We start from the raw sequence: 17,949 nt of genomic DNA, 5'->3' as shown, positions 1-17,949 counted from the left end.
AGCACGGGCATCCCCTCGTCCACCAGCCCAGCCCCGGCGCTGCCGCCGCCGCCGCTGTCGCTGTGGAGGGAGAAGCACCGCACCGCCGCCGGTGATCTCCTCCTGGTTAGCGCCACCGTCGTGGTCAGTGGTGATGGACGTCGCCGCCGGGAGCAGCGGTGCAACTCGACGGCGGCGCTCCGGCGGCTGATGGCGTGATGGCATGGAGAGCTTTGAGACGAGTGTCTCATCATCATCATGGCCATCTTGACTGTTGAGAGCAGGATTGGAGGAGCAGTGAATTGATGTGGTGATGGCAACTTTGTCCTTGGAAGAAGAATCAAGTGTTGCCGGGGTTTATATAGCAAACGAAGCAAGTGATAGTTATGACACACTCACAATTCAAACCAACATATATAGCTATACATCAGTACATTGTACTTGTTGCTTGCCATTTTCATTGTTTAATTATTTTTTAAAACATAGTACAAACAACACTCATATAAATGTATGCACACTTACTCTTATGAACATGCATACGTACATCCTACCGTTATCAGCACCCGTCAAATTATGTTTGGGCTAGTATATCTTGATATTCACGAAGTCATCACGTGTGCTCACTGTCAACGGTTATGTTGCCTACTAATGAAAGAATAATTAGTAGTTGAGCTATGTTTATTTCATTATTTTCATTGTTTATAGTTGGCTCAAGATATGTTCAAATCTGTTAGTAGGAGATTATGTGTTAATTGTATAGTAATTTTTACTGTGTCTGAGGAGGTACTAATTAAGAAAGTAATTTTAATTTTTAGTGTAAATTATGGTATATCATGTGTGTACCTCTTGATCGATCGGTACATCTCAAGAACCATATACAAAATTTCACTGTGATATGCAAAATTTTATCTATATAGATATAGGCCAGCTTAAACCAAAATTCGCTTATACTTTGTGATATGCATATCTGATTAACACATATGGTTGTCTTAATTAATTTTAGTTGTATATTTAATTTAATTATACATAATATGGTTTGTTTCTATGATTTTGTTAGCAATATACTTCGCAAGTTGAAAGCCCATTGGTACAATGAACAATGCGGATGAATTGAACTTAGAGTACATAAAAAGAAGATCGGTTAGGCAAGTTGGCCCAACAAGCAAGATTCCCCCCAAAAAGGACATAGACAAGGTAACGTAGTTTACACTCACGCTTCCAGACCACCTATTTGGGGACGCAAAGGAGAAAGTGATTTTTTTTCAGATTACCTTAGGCCCTGTTTGTTTCAGCTTAAGATTATTGTAATCTAAATTATTAAATCAGATTACTCTAAGCTGGATTATAATAAGCTGATATAAAATAAGCTATGAGTTATTTGTTTCTCTGGATTATTAGAGGCATCTAAGGGTAGTGGGTCTTTAGCCACTCAATAATCTGAAAAAAGCTCCTCTAGAGGAGATTATTGGATTATAGTAATCTGGCTTATAGATTATAATAATCTACTTGTTTGTTTCAGCTTACTCCTAATAATCCAGATTATAATAATTCTAAGTTGAATCAAACAGAGCCTTAATTACTTTACTGGATTATATCAGTGCCAGCTTAATTAGATGGGAAAATGTTTTCTTAACTAACATTTTTTCCTTTTGAAATGATCTAGGAATAATGGGTTGTACCTTAATTAACACGACTAGAGTATTTAGTACATGTACAACATGGAAAACGCATGCAGTGTAACTAGTGTACCGCGGGATAATAAACTTCCTAAACTTCTTACTTGTTTTAAAATATATTTCAGCATATATGGCGTAATTGGCTTTACTCGTCAAACTTTTAAAATTTTGATCATTTGGTTGCTCTCAAAATATTTAGTTTGAACGCACATAGAAACCATATATAGAAAGATTTTCCCTTATAAATACTTTATAAATATTACGATTATGTTACATCTTATTAAGTATCTATACTACTTCTTAAGATAGTGTAGTGGTGGTGGCGACCCACCACCATTGGCATGTGGGGAATGATGTAGGAGTAGCTTTTTTCAGTACTTGTGCAGAGTAGAGTACGTACTTGTGTAGTTTTTAGCCACTCTTGCTTAGTATACTAACTGTAGTTTTTTTTATCTTATTTGCAGGTACTTTTTAGGGCAATATATTGGCTTCGGGGTTGGGCTCAAGTACAAATATATGATGATGATGATATCAAGCTAATAAATAATGTATGTCGTAAACTTGAGTCAACGATTATGCACATTTTTACCAACTTTGGATGGAGATTCTCAAATAGAATTTAGTAATTCAGGGTTCTTTTATCTTGTATTGGTGTCTTTTAGTTTGTGATTTCTTTATATTATGTTAGTGTGTGCTGAATTTGTTTATGTGTGGACTTTATAATAATTGGTTGTAGCTTGTTGAGCAAAGGCCGGAATGTTATTCCATTATCTTAAAAAAACTGTGGTTTTTTTTAAATGAAGAATCTCGTTTCAACCAAGTACTAGATATTAATATTTTTTTTCAACATGAATGTATTTTTTCTTTGCTGTTTTGAATAACCCGCTACAAAATAGTGGTGAAAGTCATGCTAGCTCCAAAGATCAAATAAAGTCGACAGTATCGTATATTTAAATACGAATTTAGTATTACTTCTTTACATGCACGGTTGCTTCCCAAAATGCTAAATTGCCACAACACTTTAGCCAATAAATCAACTTGCACAATAGTTTCCACCTACAAATCTTTAAATTGCATGTTGTAACCCCCGAAAGGCACAAGCAATGGATGCTACTTACAAACAACGTTCAGTTTCAGGCTCCCATCACCTGGATAACGTCTTAGCATTAGCATATATGTTCACTTTTTCCTATCTGAAATGGAAGCATTTGATCGGTTGTTAAGTTGCTTGATTTCTTCTCCAACCTTTAATTTGTTAGGCCCTCGTGTGATCCTTGTTTTGTACACATGATTTATGCGTTTATTTGTACTTCTTCAGGATGGCCCAAGAAAGTTATTCTTTTAGCATACTGATTTGGTATTATGAGAGGACGAAGGTAAAGTGTGTACACATGCATGATATGGCTTTATCGTCGGTGCTGATTTTTATATCCTTTTTTCGATGGATATGTGACGTGTGATGTGTATGGCGGATACAACCTTCTTTTTTTAATATACACTTTAACTTTTTAAGAAATCTTCAATCATTCGTTTTATTAAAAATTTTGTGCAAACATAAAAAAAAATATAAGTCATGCTTAAAAACCTATTATAATAAAAAATATAAGTCAAAATAAATAATAATTATATTTTTTTAAAGGTGAATAGTAAAACATATCTCAAAAAGTTTACGGTGGAAGCATATTGTTTTTAGATAACGGGATAGCCGGCTCTGCACGAGTGCTTAGACTGAAACTAACAACAACAAGACCACACAACATCTTGCAAGATGCAACAAAAAGCTTAAAAGATAACACATAGCCAATGAAAAGTCTTAAATGGTTAAACCATATATAAACAGTTATGTGTCTTTGTGATTGGGACAGACAAGGAGATCGATCCTAGTTGGACCAATTCCATGATATATTGACAAGGATGGAAGATGTGTGTGTAAGTATGTTGTCAAAAATTGAGGCAGCTCCTGAGCTGGTCGGATGGCCATGTACTTCACCGTCGATTCCTGAAAATGGCCGTAAAATGGGCTTGATTATCCCAAAAACACTATTTATGTTGAAGGAAATTCCATGGAATGAGTTTTCAAAAAGAAAAGAAAACTCTACGAATTACGTGATAGAATCAAAAACGTCATTTCAGTTGATCTTTAATTAGCAGGAGTTGGGGGTTTGTCCCGTCATCTTTTTCTTCTTCTTTTTTATTTGTAAGACTTTTTACTTTGTGTCCATTCGTAGAGGATAGTATAAATCATTTTCACTATTGAAAAAAAGGAATTAAATGCTAGAATCACCGAAATTTGACATAACATTACATCATTTGCATGCAACCGTTCAATTACCGTAGAAACACTTGAAAAGAATCCTGTTCGAGTAGAATTTAAAATTTTTTTAAACACAAAACAGGCCATAGCAACAAAGCTCAGGCCCTGCTTTGTCACATGTACATACAGTGATGTAATTGCATGAGATAAATATATTGAGTTAACCTAGTGATGTTCAGTTTGATTCAATTTGGACTGCGCGCGTGCGTGTTTGGTTGAAATTTGGATGGAATTCAAAAGATGTTTGAAGGGATTGGTGGAGATCAGGGGCCCCAGACGGTGATGCCCTGCATCATGGACTTGAACTCGCCGAAGTCGACGCGGCCGTCGCTGTTGCGGTCGACGTTGCAGATCATCTCCCGCACGGTGGCGAGGCTGCCGGCCTCCGGGAGGCCGAGCTTCTTGAGCACCTCCTGGAGCTCCGACGCCGAGATGAACCCGTCGCCGTCGACGTCGAACACCTTGAACGCCTCCCGCATCTCCTCCTCCTCGTCGCCGCCGCCGCCGCCGGGCTCGCCGGCGGCGGCGGCGCCGTCGAGCGAGCCGAAGAGGGCGTCGCCGAGCGCGCGGTGGAGCGCGTCGAAGTCCTCGAAGCGGAGGCCCGCGGCGCCCTCGGGGACGTAGGCGGAGACGGTGGCGGCGAGGCCGTCGCGGTCGGCGACGAGGCCCAGCGCGTCGAGCGCCTGCGCCAGCTCGTCCACGGTGATCTCGCCGTCGCCGTTGCGGTCGAACAGGTCGAACACGCGGCGCAGCCGCACCGCGTTCAGGCTGCCGTTCCTCAGCCGGAACGACGCCGACGCCGTCTTCTTCGCCAGCGACGGCTTCGCCGCCGCCACGCTCTGCTTCGCGTCCATATCTCCTCTCCTCGCCGGCACAGCTCGAATCCGATCAGGCCTTCCCTTTCGCGCGCGCGGATTCTCTCTCTCTCTCTCTCTCTCTCTCTCTCTCTCTCTTTCTCCATGGACGCGGAGCTCTCGTGGCTATAGATAGCTACGGCGACATCGTCGTGGAGCTCGCGTCGCGCGCGCGATGCCATCTTGGGCGACGGGAGGAGCGCGTCCGGGGGGAGAGGACGAAGCCGATGCTTCTGCCTTGGGGGTTCAATTCGGAGTTTAATTCTCCGACCCCTTTTGGCTTTTTTTTTTAAAAAAAGAATCATTTTTCTGATTCAAATCATATAAAAAAATGACAGAAAAAATATATGGAAAGTGATTGGACTGCAGTCTGCAGAGTTATATCTATCGGTTCTATGGGAATTTCGGCCGAAAAACTTTGAAATTTGAATAAATTTTGCAAGGTTCCCGAAATTTGATTTTTTTTCTGTACGTTAATAATACAATATTTTTTTTTGCAAGATGGACTGATGTACCATTTGTAATGAAACAACATGGTGATCTCATCCATATAAAAGGATGGATCGCAACCGAAAGCAACCACGCCTCTTTCCTAGGCGCTCCTTGGTAACGCCCAACCGTCGCGTCTCTAGTTGCCACCCCTTCCCCATCTATAAATTGTACCGCATTGATCAATATTCAATAAAGATATCCGCTCATTCCTGTGTTCAATTATCTCTCTCGCACAATCAATTCTATTCACAATACCATTTTTCAAAATTTCACGATGGAATGCTGGATGGACACGGAGGAAATATTTCAAATATAAAGCTAAAATTTAGCAATACGGAGGTAGAGCATCATGGACAGGGCGGAGTTCTCAGACAAACTAATCAAATGGTATTAAGTTTCGGAGATTCGTAGTGGTGATACTTAGTATATGCCTTAATTCCTTTATGTTACATGAACAATTTTTTTTTTGGCCTTCTCCTGTTCTTGTGGAAAATCCAACAAAGGACAAAAACAATTCAAGCAGTTCAATTATTTATCCCTTTTAACATATACAGATTGTCTACGTACGAAATCCCTCTCTTAAACATTATTCTATTTACTGGTGGAGAAACCATCTTTCGTCGGTCGGCCGATTTTCACAATAGTCCCGGATGCAATAAAAACCGGGGTTAAAGATGATCTTTAGTCCCGGTTCAAAAGGGTAACGGGCATATTTGATCTTTAGTCCCGGTTTGTGTTACCAACCGGGACTAAAGATCATCTTTAGTCCCGGTTCGAATGCTATCAGGACCTGTCAGGCCCCCCCGGGATCTTTAGCCCGGTTGGTAACACCAACCGGAACTAAAGATCTTAACTTACCAACCGTGACTAAAGATCCCGGTGATCTTTAGCCCCGGTTGGTGCTACCAACCGGAACTAAAGTCCCACCCCTATATATATGTCTTCTTCCTCCTCCAGCTGCCCGAGCAAGCTTCAAAATTTCTTCAAAAAAGAGGGGAGGTCATGCCAAAATTTCTATTGAATTTATTTTGGTGATTACATACAAATCGGAGGTGCCTAAAAGGTTTGCAACTTCATCCTCCAATGTTTTTTTTGTCATACTACATTTGCACCTATGTTTTGCACACTTTTTTTGTCTCCAAAATTTAGTTGTAAGTTGATGAGAGAGAAAATGTGTGTGGGGAAGAAAGAATATATAGAAATTTAGTTCATTTGCTAAACAAGGTTTTATAAAATAGTTGAGAAGGAAAACTCTAGTGAAAGTTAATCTTAAATAATAGAAAACAAACTAAAATAAAAATTAAAAGAAGTAAGACACATTAAAATTAGTTTAAAACTTTACAAATAGTTTTTAAGAATTATTTGGTGTAATATTTTATGATTTTTGTATGAATAAAGATATCTTATAATTATTGTATGACTGTCATTATTGTAAGAATAATTATTTGTGTACGGTTTTTTTGACTCATGTAGATAGATCGGCAATGGATGTACGCTGACCGGCGGTCCAAAGAGTTTATTGACGGCGTGCACTATTTTTTGAGAGTGGCCGAAGCTAACAGGCAAAGGGGTTTTATTTGTTGTCCATGCAATAAGTGTAAGAATCAGAAGGAGTATTCTGCATCCAGGACTATTCATTTCCACTTGTTTGAGTCGGGGTTCATGCCAAGCTATAATTGTTGGACATCCCACGGAGAGCAAGGTGTTGAAATGGAAGAAGATGAAGTGGAAGACGACAATATTCCGGACTTTGCTCAGTATGTTGGATTTGAAGGAAATCAAACGGGCGAGGAGGATAGCTGCTGATGGTAACGACGTTGCGGATGATCTTGGTCAGATGTTGCAGGACGCCAGGGAGGACTGCGAAAGTGAAAAGGAGGCCCATAAATTGGACAAGATGTTGGAGGACCACAGAACTTCGTTGTACCCAGGTTGCGAGCAGGGGCACAAAAAGTTGGATACCACTCTGGAGTTGTTGCAATGGAAGGCAAAAAATGGGGTTAGTGACAAGGCATTTGGCGATTTATTGAAACTCGTCAAGAACATTCTTCCGGGGGGAAACAAATTGCCCGAGACAACGTACGAGGCTAAGAAGATAGTCTGCCCGTTAAGACTGGAAGTTCATAAGATTCACGCATGTCCGAACGATTGTATCCTATATCGCGGTGAGGAGTATGAGAACCTAGAAGCATGCCCTGTTTGCAAAGCACTACGATACAAGATTAGACGGGACGATCCAGGAGAAGTTGACGGGCAGCTAACAAAGAAGAGAATTCCTGCTAAGGTGATATGGTATTTCCCTATAATACCACGGCTAAGGCGTTTGTTCAGGAACAAGGGGAATGCTAGAATGTTGCGATGGCACGCTGAAGAGCGTCAACAGGACGGGATGCTGAGACACCCCGCCGATGGTTCGCAGTGGCGAAACATCGACAGAAAATTTAAAGAATTTGGAAAGGACGCACGAAACATACGGTTTGGTTTGAGTACGGATGGCATGAATCCTTTTGAAGAGATGAGCAGCGGCCATAGCACTTGGCCCGTTACGATGTGTATCTACAACCTCCCCCCCTGGCTATGCATGAAGAGGAAGTACATAATGATGCCGATTATTATTCAAGGCCCCAAGCAACCTGGTAACGACATCGACGTGTACCTAAGACCACTGGTCGAAGATCTTAAACAGTTGTGGAAGAAGGAAGGTGTCCCCGTGTGGGACGAGGACAAACAGGAGGAGTTTAACCTACGAGCGCTGCTGTTCGTAACCATCAACGATTGGCCTGCACTTAGCAACTTATCCGGACAGTCCAACAAGGGGTACAAGGCTTGCACTCACTGTATGGATGAAACAGAAAGTACGTATCTTAAGCACTGTAGGAAGGTTGTGTACATGGGTCATCGTCGATTCCTTGCAGCAAACCACCCGGTACGGAAGAAAGGCAAGCACTTCGAACATAAGGCCGACCACCGTACGAAGCCTAAACATCGCAGCGGGAAAACAGTGTTTGCTATGGTTAAAGATCTTAAAGTAGTGTTCGGAAAGGGGCTTGGAAGCCAGCATATAGAGAGCGAAGATGGTCACGCGGCGATGTGGAAAAAGAACTCTATATTTTGGGAGTTACCATATTGGGAATTCTTGGACGTACGCCACGCAATCGACGTGATGCACCTCACTAAGAACCTTTGCGTAAACCTTCTTGGCTTCCTAGGTGTATACGGAAAGTCGAAAGATACACTGGAAGCACGTAATGATCTGAAGCATATGGAACAACGCGGCGACCTTCACCCAGAACCAAAGGAGAAAGGAAGCCATTACTTGAGTCCAGCCAGCTACACTCTTAGCAAGGCAGAGAAGGAAAGTATGTTTGAATGCTTGGAGAGCATAAAGGTACCGTCTGGATACTCCACGAATATCAAGCGAATAATAAGCACGAAGGAGAAGAAGTTCACAAACCTAAAGTCTCATGACTGTCACGTGTTGATGACACAACTGCTACCAGTTGTAATAAGGGGTATCCTTCCAGACAATGTCCGGGCAACAATAACAAAGCTATGTGCATTCATGAACTCAATTTCGCAGAAGGTCATCGATCCGGAAAGATTAGAAGCCCTTCAGAATGAAGTGGTGCAATGTCTCGTCAGTTTTGAGTTGATATTTCCACCTTCATTTTTCAATATAATGACGCATCTGCTTTGTCACCTTGTGAAAGAGATCCGTATTCTCGGGCCTATGTACCTACACAACATGTTTCCTTTCGAGAGGTACATGGGCGTTCTGAAGAAGTACGTTCGTAACCGTGCTCGTCCAGAGGCAAGCATCGCCAAGGGTTATGGAACAGAGGAGGTCATCGAATTTTGTGTAGAATTTATCGAAGACCTTCGCCCAATCGGGGTACCTGAATCACGCCATGAAGGGAGACTACGGGGAAAGGGAACTCTCGGAAGGAAAGCAATAATGACGGTAGACAACAATTTATTCCGTAAAGCCCATTTCACTGTTCTGCAACACTCTTCATTGGTAGCTCCTTACATCGAGGAGCACTTGGCTCTAGTTCGCGCCAGGAACATCGGTAAGTCCGATGCATGGATTACACGGCATCACATTGATACTTTCCCCGCATGGCTACGACAACATCTCATGGGTAACGAGTCGATCAACCAACAACTTGCCTTCCTGGCGAGGGGACCGTCTGGGTCGATCACGACATTCCAGGGATATGAGATCAATGGGTACACATTCTACGCGAGAGCCCAAGACATGAAGAGCACGAACCAAAACAGCGCTGTTCGTGTCGATGCCATGGGACACGATGGAACAACTGCCACGTATTACGGTGCCATCGAGGACATATGGGAACTTGACTATGGTCCTCTCAAGGTTCCTCTGTTCCGGTGCCAATGGGTTAGGTTGACTGGTGGAGGCGTAATGATTGATGACAGTGGGATGACAACTGTTGACCTTAACAAGGTTGGATACTCGGACGAACCTTTTGTCCTTGCCAATGATGTAACGCAAGTCTTTTTCGTGAAGGACATGTCTAGCAAAGGAAAGAAGGGCAGAGGGCCTGATGAGCCTAAGCGTCAAGTGGTTCTCCCAGGCAAAAGAAAAATCGTCGGAGTTGAGGACAAGACTGACGAGGATTACGATCAGTTGGATGGGCAACCCCCTTTCACGGTGACGATTGACCCTAGCATCCTCCTATCAAATGAAGACACCCCTTACTCACGCAGCGATCACAAGGAGGGAACAATAGTGAGGAGAAAGTACGTGCGGTCAACCGTCACCGCCGATGTAATGCCGTAATTATTGTGTACACGATGTAAACTATTTTGGATGTATTGATTATCCATATAAATCAATTGATGTATGGCATATGTTAATTACGCACGATTATTAGAGGTTTCAACAAGTTTAAATCATGTATATGCTAGTTATATGTGATACTTACAATTTTTAAAAGTTTTAAATCACACAGGTGGCAATTTCATATGTATGTTAATTAGAGTTTTTAACATTTAATTTACTAGCATTCATATGCTAATTATAATTGACTAGAGGATTTTTAAAAGTTTTAAATCACGCAAGTGGCAATTTCATATGTTAATTAGAGTTTTTAACATTTAATTTACTATCATTCATATGCTAATTATAATTGACTGGAGAATTTTTAAAAGTATTAAATTTAATATATTTTTAAAACTATCATTCATATATTAGAGTTTTTCACAATTTAATTTACTATCTTTCATATGCTACTTATATATGACTATTCGAATTTTTAAAAGGTTTAAATCATGCATGTGGCATTTACATATGTTAATTAGAGTTTTTAGCATTTAATTTAATATAATTCCTACGCTAAGTACATATGATGATTACAATTTTTATTAATTTTAAATCATGCAGTATGTACATACATATCTTAATTAGAGTTTTTACCAATATAATAATATCATTCATATATATGCTAAGTATATATATATATATATATTGGAATTTTTATTAATTACAAGTCATATATTTGCTTATTACGATTTATCCACTTAATTTATTACAGACAAAAATAATTTTTCGAAGTAATTGTCATTAATCTTTGTACTTTAAATAAACACATATGTAAGCGAAAATCATATGCAGTGCTGTAATCTTTAGTCCCGGTTCTTAACCCTAACCGGGTTTAAAAAGAATTTCGAAATAGCGGGAAAAGATATTTACTCCCGGTTGGTAATACCAACCGGGACTAAAGATGAACAACCGGGAGTAAATATCTTTTCTTTACTCCCGGTTGTTCTCAACAACCGGGACTAAAGATTTAGTTAGTCCCGGTTGTTGAGAACAACCGGGAGTAAAGATCTTTTCTTTACTCCCGGTTGTTCTCAACAACCGGGACTAAAGATATCTTTAGTCCCGGTTGTTCTCAACAACCGGGAGTAAAGATCCGGGGTTATATATATTCCCGGTGCGCCCTCGTCTTCTTCACCAACACTTAGACGTTTTCGGCCGATCGATCTCTCTCGGCCTCTCTCCTTCGCCGCCACTGCCTAGGGCAAATCCCCGCGCCGACACCGCCGTATCTCGCCGTCGTCTCGAGCTCGTCGTCCTCGCCGCCTCCTCCGCTGCCGCCGCATCTCTGGGGTGAGAGCCGCCGCCGCCAGATCTCCCTTCATGCATCTCGATGTCTCCGATATCGATCTCTCTCCGTCGCGCCGCCCGCCACGAGACGCCGCGCCACGACGACGACGCGCCACGACGACGACGCGCCACGCCGCCGCCTTCGCCGCCGCCGCCTGCCAACGCCACGCCGCCGCCGCCGTCGCCACACCGCCGCCGCCTTCGCCGCCGCGCGCGCAATGCCGCCGCCGCCACGCCACGCCGCCGCCGCCACGGCCCCGCAACGCCACGCCGCCGCCGCCGTCGCCACGCCGCCGCCGCCGCCGCCACGCCGCCGCGCCAACCGCCGCCCCGATGCCGCCACACCGCCGTTAACGAACGAGAACGAGAACGATCGAACGAACGAGAGCGAGAACGAACACGTCAACGTACGTTGCCGCGAGAACGTGAACGAGAACGAGAACGATCGAACGAACGAGAGCGAGAACGAGAACGATCGATCGAAGACAAGCGAGAACGAGGGAACGAACGTGAATGAGAACAAGCGAACGAACGTGAATGAGAACGAGCGAACGAACGAGGACGAACGTTAACGTGAAATGCAATATATATATATATATATATATATATATATATATATATATATATATATATATATATATATATATATATATATATATATATATATATGTTACTTCGCATTTATCCTAATACATCTTTTTGTATCTTGCAGAAAAGACGTGTTGTCGGAGTCGTCCGTCAAGCCTGAGTGGAAGAGCTAGCCCTAGAAGGAATTGGAGCAGGCAAGTGACGTAATAATATAAATGATTGTTATATTTGTAATGCAATTAATTAAGATTATTAGACCTGTAATTGGACTTATCATATAAGATTGTATAGTGTTCTAATATTATTTGAGTTTTAATATAAGATTACTTTATTTGTAATTAGACTTAGTATGTAATTATTGACTACGGAATTGGTGCGACAAGTAGCAATTGACTATTGTAGTCTTAATTAGACTTAGCATATACGCACGAAACACTTAGCATATACATGACTATTTTAGTCTTAGCATGTAATATTATTTGAGTTTTAATATAAGATTACTTTATTTGTAATTAGACTTAGTATGTAATTATTGACTACGGAATTGGTGCGACAAGTAGCAATTGACTATTGTAGTCTTAATTAGACTTAGCATATACGCACGAAACACTTAGCATATACATGACTATTTTAGTCTTAGCATGTAATATTATTTGAGTTTTAATATAAGATTATTTTATTTGTAATTAGACTTAGTATATAATTATTTACTAGCTAGGGTTGTATAATATACGTCACCTAGACTTAGCTTATATCACGATTTGTAATTAGACTTAGCACGTAAGGTTGTGTAGGGTTCTAATGTACGACATTTACACTTAGCATACATGACTTAGATTGTTAAAACATAAATGTCTCGTGACTTAGCAGATGTTTCTTGTATCAACAGATGGCTGACCGCGATGAGGAACAGATATTGTACGAAACAATCGCGGAGGGAAGCAGCCAGTACTGGAATGAAGAAGAGGGGAACGAGGATCCAAACCAGTACTTGAACGAGGAAGGGAACGTGGAGAGGGATGCGGAGGGGAACCAGCAGGGGCACGTGGAAAGGGATGTGGAGGGGAACCAGGAGGAGGAGGCTAGTGGTAGTCAACCCTCCGTTGGACAGAAGAGGGCACGCGGGCAACGAGGTGCAGCGAAGAAGCTTGAGGGTCGGCACATCATAACGGAAGTGCAAGAAGATGGACGTCCTAGTGCCCCGGTCGAAGCCGCCAAGAACTATGTACGTCACAGCGGTTGGGTTGTGCGGGATAACGTGCCTGTCAGTACGGTGTACTGGCGAAGAACAAGGGCACGCGGAGATCATGAGAGCTTTGTCCCAGATTCGGAGAAAGAGATGCTGTGGACCACAATGCTCGAGACATTCACCCTTCCTGCGGGTACAGAGGACAAAGTGAAAAGGTAGACTCTGAAGAAAATGGCAGAACAGTTTCAGAGCTTCAAGGGAGATCTGTACCAGAAGTATATACTGAAGGGGCAGACACCGAACTTCGACACATTCCCAAAGCTAAGGGATCACTGGGACGAGTTCGTTGCATATAAGACAGGTGAACAAGGGCAGGCGATGATGGAAAGAAACAAAGAAAATGCCGCCAAGAAGAAGTACCATCACCACTTGGGGTCAGGAGGCTATAGCGTCGCGATGCCGAAGTGGGAGCAGATGGAGGCTACCTTGATTGAGAGGGGTATCGAACCGGCAACATCCAATTGGCCGGAACGATTGAAGTTCTGGTACTATGCTCACGGTGGAACGCTCAACCCAGCTGATGGCTCACTGGTCTTCGGCGATCAGATACGAGAGGCTGCGCGACGACTAACAGATGCAGCGGAAGCCTCCTCTCAGGGCACGTTCCGACCAGACAGAGATAGGGACGAGCTGACACTCACCCTGCAGACTCCAGAGCATCCAGGACGAACACGAGGGAAAGGTGTGATTCCTTGGAAGATTGGTTTCAAGGAGGACATCCACACGTACAGGAGTCGGATGAGGAGCAAGAGAGATACCGAGGCGAAGATTGCAGACTTAGAGTTCCGGGTATCGAGCTACGAACTCAACATGCAAGAGGAGGTGGCAAGGAAGGTTGATGAACGCATGGCCGCACATCGGTCCCATGATCCCCAGCCGACCATTCCTCCTGCAATGGTGAGCCCGTCAGGAAACCGTAGCAGCTGCGCCTCAACGGGGCAGGTAGGATCACAGAGCATGGACGCCATGCAAACATAGGACGAATCGACCTGTCCCGTTGATGACATCACTCAGCGGACACCATGTGAGCTGCATATTCCTTTCAAGAACTTATCAATAAAGGTAAGATTTAGCCATTCCGCTAGTTGCTGCTTATATATGTTGATTACTAATAAATAATCTCTCGCAACATGAAGGTGGCGTCGGGCATGGCCATCCCAACGGACCCTTCAGGTACTTACCACTGCAGGCCGATTCCAGCAGGATACTCGAAGGTCGAAGTTGAGTTGGTCGAAGGCGCGTACGAGGACCTCGAGCTGGATTACCCTGGAGGAGACGGTGAGACGCATCTACGAGACACAAGCCATGCCATTATTCTATGGCGCAGGCAGTACATCATCCTCCCTGGGCGACAAGCGGCGTCTCGTGCACCATCTCCTCCGGCTCCGCCATCTCCTCCTCAGGATCCTGCACCGTCTCCTCCTCATGCTCCGCCAGCACCGTCTCCACCTCAGGCTCCAGCATCGACTCCTCCTCAAGATCCTGCACCGACTCCTCCTCGTGCTCCTACACCTACTCCCCCGCAAGCTCCTCTTCCGGCACCTTCAAAGTCAAGGGCCCCCCCAGCTCCACCGCCTGCCCACACAAGGGCAACGAAGAAGGCGAAAGTTGACGCCGCCAAGAACAAGGACCCGGGGTACGATTGCACGCAAGAGGAGCTTGACGCTTACGTTGCATCAGAAGTCAAGAGACAATTCAAGCCTCGAAGTCCAGAAAAGAAGATTCCTATAGACCCCAGTGTCAGGAACTTCTTCAGGGGTATGTCTGCATCTGTCAAGGAGGCCATCAAGCTATCGGACTATGAGCGAACGCTGAAGAAAGCATCTTCTGGAAAGTCCAAACCAGTCCCTCAGCTTGGAGAGCAACCAAACCAGGAGATCGAGCCGTTGGTGACCGGTAAAGAAATGACGATAGAACAATTTATTACTGACACCGGTCTAACTACGGATCAATTGCTAGGAGTCGCACCAATCGAAAAGGCGGAAGTGAAATACATGTACGAACTCGGTAAACCGCTTGTCAAGCCTGAGCTGCTGCAGTCCCTACCCACACAAATGTACAAGTTCCATCAGCTGTACATGGAGATGAGCGCCACCGGTAGAGAGATGATCGGAGCGAGGATCAGGGACACGGACTTCTTGCAAGGAGATGACATTCTCTGGATCAATTTCAGGGGAATCTACGAACTATACCAGCTGGACGCCCTCGACGTCTCTATTATGAGTTGCTGGATTTTGTAAGTATATCGTTCAGTTAGATTTCTTACTATACGTCTCCTTTAATTAATTAGGTCCTTGTATATAAGTAGACTATAGAAAATAATATACTCCCTTTTATCGTTGTAGAATGGAGATTCAAAGGGCCCAACGGCGGAGGGTTTTCGATACTGGATTCATCGACCCTCGGAAAGTAAACGTCGCAATGCTCGACCAATATCCACAAGAAACAGAGGACAATCTCGTCCATCTCCTAAAGGCGCAGCATTACAAGACGTTCATACTGTTGCCATACAACACAGAGTTAGTTTAATTTTACTGTCTTCCTACATACCAAATTTCATTCCCGTACGAACTTGCTAAGTGTTTCATATGTAATGCATCCCATGCACATTGCAGATTCCACTGGGTGCTTTTACTCTTCGACCTGGAGGCCTGCACCGTCAACGTATATGACTCAATGGATAAAAAAGAGTCTACATTTGACAAGGTTTTCGAACTTATAGACAGGTACCGTCATAAGTTCCTTTGTTAATTAAGAAAATCTTGTTATGTTAATTGCTACTACGAATCATAGCTTTAAACTCCATGTAGGGCTTGGTATCGGTTCCGTCATTTGGTCCGCGGCAAATGGAGAGAAAGACTTAGGCGGAAGTTCAAATTTCCTGTGAGTACACATGCTCTACATTTATATTTCTCCGATTCAAATACATACAAGTGTATATTAATTAGATCTCTCGTTGTTTGTCATTTATTTGTAGCGCGCAAAGCAAAAGCAGGGAACTAACTTGTGCGGCTATTACGTGTGCGAGTATTACCACTGCCTTGCAAACCAAATCATCACCACAAGAGAGCTCGATGTACGTACAAATAAATTCAAAATTTCATTACGTAGCGATTTCTTGTTTAATTACTAATCAATTTCATACATTCATATAGTTTATTCGCATGAGGGATAACCTGACCACACACAAGGAATTTATCACGGCGGTTCAAGAACAACTCATGGGATTCATCAACGAAGAAATCCTTGATCCCAAGGGTGAATTCTACTACGACGGAAACACAATTCACCGGTCCTTAGCTTCTGAGCTAGCAGCGAGTACTACTACGTCGAAATCGTAGCTAGCTAGGACATATAATGGATTGTAATTAATACATGACTACATATGTTTCTATATGCATGTGTACACATTTTCTATAATGTAAATATATTTTGGTCATATATATATCTATATACATATGCATTTGCATAACATATATATGTATAAATACATATATATTATGCATGTATATACATATAATATAATATAATATATATATATATATACATATATATATATGTATGCATATATATGTATTGAAACATATATATGCATGGTTTATATATATATATATATATATAAACCATGCAGCAACAGGGCCATGCAAAAAAAAAAAAAAAAGGTCAGCTCGATCTTTAGTCCCGGTTGGTAACACCAACCGGGACTAAAGATGGCTCAGCCGGCCACGTGGCTGAGCCATCTTTAGTCCCGGTTGGTGTTACCAACCGGGACTAAAGATCGAACTTTATTCCCGGTTATTTCACCCGGGACTAAAGATAGCGATCTTTAGTCCCGGATTGGTACTCCCGGTTTGGAAACCGGGACTAAAGGGGGGTTACGAACCGGGACTACAAAGGGTTTCTCCGCCAGTGATTGGTGTGAAATCTTATACGAGGCAATCCATTTTCTGAAGATCAATATCTAAAGACGCCATGCGAGGCAGAACCATAGCGTGTACTTCGATTCTTCTATTCACTACCAAGCTTATTTTCCACCGAACTATGTGCAGCAATGTAGGGTGCAACTTTGCCTAGAAATATGCATCTATCACAGTCATTTTGCACATATATCGGTCATTCCACTTCATTACATAGCTTGACTCTCGATCATATACCCACTGAAGGCATTGATTAATCCCAGATGCCTCCTCCTCCCACACAATTTCTCTTCACTTGAACATTAACCTAGGCTCCTAGAAGCTAACATAGCTTTCTAGGCAGAGTTTTTTCATGCTTAGCCACACCATATATAGCTAGGAATATGCCTCTTATTTGTAGCCAATTAGGGTCCTAGAGTTTCAGTCTTGTAGTAGTCACAGATGACTTGCCTTCCACTGGATCCCACTTGTGCTCCATTTTAGTATACGATAGGCAAATAAACGATAAATAACAATAGATCAATTACAGAAGACATGAGATTTAACGTGGAAAACCCTCCTAAAGCAGGAGAGAAAAAACCACGGGCGCCAGCCAGCAAAATATCTTCACTATATCGGGGTGAGGTTACAACACCGAATGGTGGCTTACAAGAGGTATATATGAAAGTGAAACCCTAAAGTATAACGATCCGTAAGCTGGTCTTTATTATGTGCAAATGAATTTGGATCACAACTCAACACTCTGAG

At 42.8% G+C, this 17,949-nt stretch overlaps 1 protein-coding gene across 1 annotated transcript; it reads right to left on the bottom strand.

The window, feature by feature from the left end:
- Positions 1 to 3,950: 3,950 nt before the first annotated feature.
- On the bottom strand, positions 3,951 to 4,897 carry LOC4344651 (probable calcium-binding protein CML32). The gene has a single exon (NM_001422909.1). It carries the CDS (start codon positions 4,821 to 4,823, stop codon positions 4,233 to 4,235), a length of 591 nt encoding a protein of 196 aa, NP_001409838.1. The 5' UTR covers positions 4,824 to 4,897; the 3' UTR covers positions 3,951 to 4,232.
- Positions 4,898 to 17,949: the final 13,052 nt, after the last annotated feature.

This window comes from Oryza sativa, chromosome 8 (assembly GCF_034140825.1).
Source record: "Oryza sativa Japonica Group chromosome 8, ASM3414082v1".
Lineage (NCBI taxonomy): Eukaryota > Viridiplantae > Streptophyta > Magnoliopsida > Poales > Poaceae > Oryza > Oryza sativa.
Note: the sequence above shows the minus strand (reverse complement) of the source record. Positions and strands in the feature narration are given on the sequence as shown.